The 7,685-nt window shown below is 37.4% G+C and overlaps 1 protein-coding gene across 7 annotated transcripts in view; it reads left to right on the top strand.

Moving 5' to 3' along the window:
• The window catches only part of F8 (coagulation factor VIII), a 226,818-nt gene that overhangs the window by 48,657 nt on the left and 170,476 nt on the right, over positions 1-7,685 (top strand). For all 7 annotated transcript variants that reach the window (XM_031364709.1, XM_031364704.1, XM_031364687.1 and 4 more), the window contains exon 5: positions 5,303-5,371. In XM_031364709.1, the coding sequence (XP_031220569.1) occupies positions 5,303-5,371 (69 nt within the window). The remainder of the gene's footprint in view (positions 1-5,302; positions 5,372-7,685) is intronic.

Raw genomic sequence — 7,685 nt, 5'->3', positions numbered from 1 at the left:
TTCATAAGGATGTACTCTAGAGCATTTTCTTGATTAATAATTAATATGGGAGGACCCAGCCCACTGTAGGTGGTACAACCCCTAGTAGGTGGTCCTGAGTGCTATGGGAAAGTGACTGCACAAGTATAGGGCATAAGCCAGTATACAGTGTTCTTCTATGCTGCCTGTTTCAGTTTCTGCCTCAATGTATTTGCCTTGAGTTCTTGCCCTGACTTTCTTCAGTAATGGACTACAACTGTAAGCTGACTACTCTAACTTACTTTTGCTTATTGTGTATATTGTAGCAATAGAAAGCAAACTGTAACAGTGGGCTGAAAGATTCAACATACTAAAGATATTTGTCCTCACCAATGTATACATTTAATGCAATTACAGTCAGACTTTAAGTATAACTTTTGTTGATATACACAAGTTGACTAAAATTTTTATAGGTTGATTGCTAAGTTAGTTAAATATATTTTACAATAGAATAGTTTATTAATCACTTGACCCTAATTTATGACTTTCTATATAGCTACACTATTATGACACATTTGTCAAAAGTTATGAAACTGGATAGATAGGAAAATAGATCTACAAAAATATGCTAAAATTGATTGGTATAAAATGCAATCAGTGGAGAAAGGGGATCTTTATCTGTAAATGGTGTTAGAATAACTAGACAGCCATGTGCAAAAAAATGAATGGGAGCCTAAACCATACTCCTTATATAGGTATTAATTCAAAAGAGATTAGTTTTTTTTAAAATTACTTTATTCACTTTATATCTTGACCATAGGCCCCCTCTTCTCTTCTCTGTCACATTCTCACATACCCCCCCCTCATAAGTATCAACCTTCCCTGGCACATCAAGCCACAGCAGGAGTAAACTCATCCTATCCCATTGAGGTCAGAAAAGGCAGTCCAGCTGTGGAAGGAGATCCACAGGCAGGCAACAGAATCAGAGACAGCCCCTGCTCTAATGGTTAGGGGACCTACCATGAAGACCAAGCTACACATGTGCTACATATGTCCTGGAGGACCTAGGTCCAGTCCATGTGTGCTCTTGGTTGATGGTTCAGTCTCTCTGAGCCCCCATGGGTGTAGGTTAGTTGGCTTTGTAGGTCTTTTTGTAATGTCTTTGAACCCTCTGGTTCCCTCAGTCCTTCCCATGACTCTTCCACAAGTCTCTCCAAAGTCTGCCTGATGTTTGGCTGTGGGTCTCTACATTTGCTTCCATTAGCTGCAAGATAATGTTCCCACCCTCTCATCCCACCAGACTTCCCCACTCCTTTAGGGTCCCAAGTCTCTCATAGGTTAGGTGCATCTTCTCTGACTGATTCCAGACCTGGCAGTCCTCTACTGTATGTGTTGGGGGCCTCATATCAGCTGGTGAATGCTGCTTGGTTGGTAGCTCAGTGTCTGAGAGATCCTGGGAGTCCAAGTTAGTTTTGACTGCTGGTCTTCCTATAGGGTCACCCTCCTCCTCAACTTCTTCCAGCTTTTCCCTAATTCAACCACAGAATTCTGTGATCACCAGCTTCTGTCCATTAGTTGGATGTAAATATCTGCATCTGACTCTTTCAGCTGCTTGTTGAGCCTTTTGGAGGGGAGTCATGATAGGCCCTGTTTGTAAGCACACCATAGCATCAGTATTAGTATCAGGCCTTGGGGCCTCCCCTTGAGCTGGATCCCAATTTGGGCCTGTCATTGGACCTCCTTTTGCTCCGGTTCTTCTCCATTTTTGTCCCTACAGTTCTTTCAGACAGGAACAACTCTGCATCAGAGTTTTGACTGTGGGATGGCAACCCCATCCCTCTAATTGATGACCTGTCTTTCTACTAGAGGTGGACTCTATAAGTTCCCTTTCCTCACTTTAGGGGGTTTCATCTAAGGTCCCTCCCTTTGAGTCATGGGAGTCTCTCACCTCCCAGGTCTCTGGTACATTCTAGAGGGTCCCCCCAACTCCTACCTCCTGAGGTTGCCTGTTTTCCATTCTTTCTGCTGCCCCTCAGGGCTTCAGTCCTGCCCCCCAACCACAAATACCTCATCATATTCCCCTCTTAAGTGGTTCTCAGACATTAGAACCACTACTCCTCTATTGAGAATTCTGTTTAATTCTATACCCCATTTTAAAAATTGGATTATCTGGGGTTTTGCTGCATTATTTCCTGAGTTCTTTATATATTTAGACAATAGTTCTCTGATAGATATAGGGTTGATGAAGATCTTTTCCTAATCAAGAGGATGGCATTTTATCTTATTGATGGTGTATTTATCCTTACAGAAGCTTTTCAGTTTCATGAGGTCCAATTTATTAATTGTTGACCTTAGTGCCTGAGCTATTGTGTTATGTTTAGGAAGTTGTCCTCTGTGCCAGTGTATTCAGGCCAGTTCTCCACTTTCTTTTCTATTAGATTTAGTGTATCTGCTTTTATGTTGAGGTCTTTGATCCACTTGGATTTGAGTTTTGTGTAGGGTGATAAATATGAGTCTATTTGCTTTCTTTTACATGCAGACCTACAGTTAGACTGTCACCATTTCTTGAAGATAATTTTTTTCCAATGTATGATTTTGGCTTCTTTGTCAAAAATCAACTGACCATAGGTATATGAGGTTATTTCTGGATCTGAAATTCTTTTCCATTGATTAACCTGTCTGTTTTTATGCCAATACCATGTGGTTTTAATTACCATTACTTCATAGTACAGCTTGAAATCAGGGATGGTGATAGCTCCAGATAGTTAATAAAAGAATACAGAAGTTCTTTTATATATGGAGTTATACAATTAAAAAATAAGCTATCCTGGGGTTTTTGTTTTTCAATATGAAGTTGAGCATGGCTCTTTCAAGGTCTGTAAAAAAATGTGTTGGAATTTTGATGGGAATTGCATTGAATTTGTGGATTGCTTTTGGCAAGATGACCATTTCTGCTATGTTTCTCCTACCCATCCATGAGCATGGGAGATCTTTACATCTTCTGATATCTTCCTTAATTTATGTCTTCAGAGACTTGATTTTTTTGTCATACAAGTTGTTGCTTGGCCAGAGTTACAGCAAGATATTTTATATTATTTGTGGCTATTGTAAAGGGTATTGTCTCCTTAATTTCTTTATCAGTCCATTTTCCTTTGTTTAAAGGAGGGCTACTGATTTTTTTTTAGTTAATTTTTTTATCTGTACCCTTTGCTGAAGGTGTTTATCAACAATAGGAGTTCTGTAGTAGAATTTTTGGGGTCACTTATATATACTATCACTTTATCTGTAAATGGCGATAATTTAAGATTGCTCTTTCAAGGCCTATAAAACATTGTTAGAATTTTTATGGGTATTGCATTGAATCTATATATTGTTTTTGGTGAGATGGCCATTTTCACTATGTTAATCCTATGTATCCATGAGCATAATGGATGATTTTTTTTGATGTATTCCTGGATTCAGTTTACATGTGTTTTATTGAGCATTTTTGCATCAATATTTACAAGAGAAATCGTTCTGAAGTTCCCTTTCTTTACTGAGTCTTTATGTAGTTCAGCTACCAGAATGAATACGGCTTCATAGAATAAGTTTGGCAATCTTCTATTTTGTAGAACAGTTTGAGGAGTATTGGTATTAGCTTTTCTTTGAAAGTCTGGTAGAATTCTGTACTTTTCCCAGCCCTTTACTCTGAGGTAATGTCTATCTTTATTGCTAAGGTGTGTTTCTTGTGTGCAGCAAAATGAAGGATCTCATTTTCATATCAATTTTGTTAGCCTGTGTCTTTTTATTGGAGAATTGAGTCCACTGATGTTGAGAAATATTAATGACTAGTTATTGTTAATTCCTGTTATTTTGATGTTGGTGATCAGTGTGTGTGTGTGTGTGTGTGTGTGTGTATGTGTGTGTGTGTGTGTTAGGGTCAGGGTTAGGGTTAAGGTCATTTTCTTACAATTCAGGTATGTTAGGATAATTCAGGGCTTGCTGTAGCAGGATAGCTGGTCTCTGGTGGTGCCATATTGCCCTGGCCCTTGTTGATTGTGTTCTTATGCTGTCCTTTACCATCTGGTTGTTCCTGGTATTGGATGAATATTCCTTATGTTAGCTGGTCTCCTCCAGGAGGCAGGCACAGTGCCTTGGATGTGAAAATGGATCTCAAGGAACAGCAAGCTGCTCAGCTCTGCTAGCTGTGTCTTCTGGGGCCCCCCACGTGCCCTTCAGGAAGGCAAGCAAAACTATGTGCAAGAAGATGGAGGTCAGGGGACAGTGAGCAGCTTACCTTTGTTGGTTGTGCCCCAGGTGGTCCTGGCAGGCCAGGGATTAGTTGGGGAGGCATATAGCCTGGATATTCTTGGGGCCCTGAAGGCCTCCTCAAGAAGGTCGACAGGGATGTGGGACAGAAGAAGGACACAGTTCACCCCTGGTAGCTTTTTCCCATGTAGACCCAGATGACAGTCTTAAAATATAAAATGTAATAAAACTTTTACGAAATATAGCAGAAAGTTTTTGTTATTGGGAATAGGAGAAAGATATAAATCTTACTCCAAAAAGCCATGAAAAGTCACACCAAAAAAGAAAACGTGAAAGTAAGAGGGGGACTTCCTGGGAAGAAAAGTTTCAACAAATTTAAAAATGTGGATATATAAATGGGCTATGTTAAAATAAATAACTTTTACTTTGTGAAATATACTGCTTGGAGAATGGGAGGTAAAGCTGGGCACAGCAATTCATCAGTTCTCACATAGACATATATACACATATAAGAACATATAAACAGAATTTTTAATCTATATTAATAAATAAATGTTCAAAAGGTGAGTTTAGTTGTTTGTTTTCCTCACATGTAGTGCTTACTCCTTTGCAATTACATAAGTAAAAAGTTACAAGGGCAATAGAAGTTCCCTACATTAATTATCCATATACATGTTTCACTGGCAATATTTACTATTTTTGTTATTTTCTCCTGTAAAAATCTCTTTCCATCTATCTGTCTGTCTATTTATCTATCTGTCTGTCCATCCACCTATCCATTTGTGTGTTTTATTTTGGCTTGTATTTTGTTTTTACTTTAAATTCTATTTCCCAGCAATTCAGGTTTTTTCTTTTTTTATTTCACAAACAATAAATTTCTAGAAGAAATTGAAAACTTACATAAGTAACCATTTACTCATAATAGCTTTAGAAATACTAATTTAAAGGATTTTACACAAAAGAAAAAAGTTAACATTAGGAAAAGTATTTCATTTTTTTTTTGCTCAAATGGTCTGTGAAGAAATTGTTTTTTCTTGTGACAATTTTCAACAAGGGCGTTTTAAATTGACAATCAATGCTTTCTCTTCTATTTCAGGCAGTCTCTCCAAAGAAAGAACACAGATGTTGTACCAATTTGTACTACTTTTTGCTGTATTCGATGAAGGTTAGTGAGTTTCAATCAATTAAACATTTGAATTCCTAAACAACATCAAATATGTAACAAATAGGTTTATCTAGTGTTGGAGAATTTAGTCTGCTTATATTCAGAAAAAGTGATGTTGATTATAGGAGGGCCACAACTATATTACTATTCAAGAGAGAAGTAAGTGGGGAGCAGAAATGACTCTAATACAAAAATGCACCCTAAGCTTATATCCAGAATTTGCAAAGAATTCAAGAAGTTAGACACCAACAGCCCAAATAACTCAATTTTAAAAATAGGGCACAGAGCCAAACAGAGAATTCTCAACAGAGGAATCTCAAATGGCTGAGAAGCACATAAAGAGATATTCAAATAATATAAAATACCTTTGTGTGACTCTAACCAAGCAAGTGAAAGAACTTTATGCTAAGAACTTCAAGTCACTGAAGAAAGAAATGGAAGATCTCAGAAGATGGAAAGATCTCCCATGCTCATGGATTGGCAGGATTAATATAGTAAAAATGGCCAGGTTAACAAAAGCAATCTACAGATTCAATTCAATCTCCATCAAAATTCTAATTCAATTCTTCTTAGACTTAGAGTAATTTTCAAATTCATTTGGAATAACAAAAAACCTAGGATAGGAAAAACTATTCTCTGGTGGAACCACCATCCCTGACCTCAAGCTATAATACAGAGCAGTCATGATAAAAACTGCATGGTATTGGTACAGAGACAGGCAAGTAGATCAGTGTAATAGAACTGAAGATCCAGAAATGAGCCCACACACCTATAATTACTTGATCTTTGACAAAGGAGCTAAAACCATCCAGTGGAAAAAAGACAACATTTTCAACAAATGGTGCTGGGCTCAACTGGCGATCTGTATGTAGAAGAAGGCAAATTGATCCATACCTATCTCCTTCCACAAAGCTCAAGTTGAAGTGGATCAAGGACCTCCACATAAAACCTGATACACAAGCCGGGCGTGGTGGCGCACGCCTTTAATCCCAGCGCTTGGGAGGCAGAGGCAGGCGAATTTCTGAGTTCGAGGCCAGCCTGGTCTACAGAGTGAGTTCTAGGACAGCCAGGGCTACAGAGAAACCCTGTTTCGAAAAACCAAAAAAAAAAAAAAAAAAAACAAAAAAAAAAAAAAAAACCAAAACCTGATACACTAAAAGTAATAGAAGAGAAAGTCAAGTCAGGAAGAGCCTCAAATACTTGGGCATGAGGGAAAACTTCCTAAGGAGAACACCAATGGCTTATGCTTTAAGAATATCAATCAACAAATAGGACTTCAAAGAACTGAATAGCTTCTGTAAAGCAAGGAACACTATGAATAGGACAAAATTGCAAGCCACAGATTTGGAAAAGATATTTACCAACCCTACATCTGATAGAGGGCTAATATCCAAAATTTACAAAGGACTCAAGAAGGTAGGCTCCGGAGAACCAAATAACCCTATTAAAAAGTGGAGTACATAGTTAAATAGAGAATTCTCAATCAAGGAATCTCAAATGGCTGAGAAACACTTAAAGATATGTTCAACATCCTGAGATATCAGGGAAATGCAAATCAAAATAACCCTGAGATTACACCTCATACCAGTCAGAATGGCTAAAATCAAAAACTCAGGTGACAGCAGATGCTGGCGAGGATATAGAGGAAGAGGAACACTCCTTCATTGTTGGTAGGATTGCAAGCTGGTACAACCACTCTGAAATTCAGTCTGGCAGTTCCTCAGAAAACTGGACATAGTATTACCTGAGGAACCAGCTATACCACTCCTGGGCATATGCCCAGAAGATATCCAACCATCCCACAAAGACACTTGTTCATCTATGTTTATAGCAGCCTTATCTATAATAGCCAGAAAATGAAAACAACTTAGATGTGCCTCAACCAAAGAATAGATAAAGAAAATGTGGTACATCTACACAGTGGAATACTATTAAGATAATAAAAACAAAGACATCATGAATTTATCTATTTTTTTAAGTTTTATTGCATTATGATGAGAAAAGTTACATGATTTCAGTTTATCTGAATTTGTTAACATTCAAAAACGTATTTTAAGTAAATAGAATTAAATAACATTCTTGTTTCCCTTTTGTACCCCAACTCCTCCCAGAGGCCCCCTTCAATACCTACAATATCTTTTTAGTCATATTATTTAAACTTTATAAAATATTATAACAATAAAAATGAGTATTATAGAAGTGGTTTGATATAAAAAACAATCAGTTTAACAGTCTTATGTAGATGCCTGTCTACAGCAATACTGAAAATACATATGTTTTTCTCAATATAAATTTTAAATAACTCCAAACATAT

The sequence above is a fragment of the Mastomys coucha genome, chromosome X, assembly GCF_008632895.1.
Source record: "Mastomys coucha isolate ucsf_1 chromosome X, UCSF_Mcou_1, whole genome shotgun sequence".
In the NCBI taxonomy this organism is placed as follows: Eukaryota; Metazoa; Chordata; class Mammalia; order Rodentia; family Muridae; genus Mastomys; species Mastomys coucha.
Note: the sequence above shows the minus strand (reverse complement) of the source record. Positions and strands in the feature narration are given on the sequence as shown.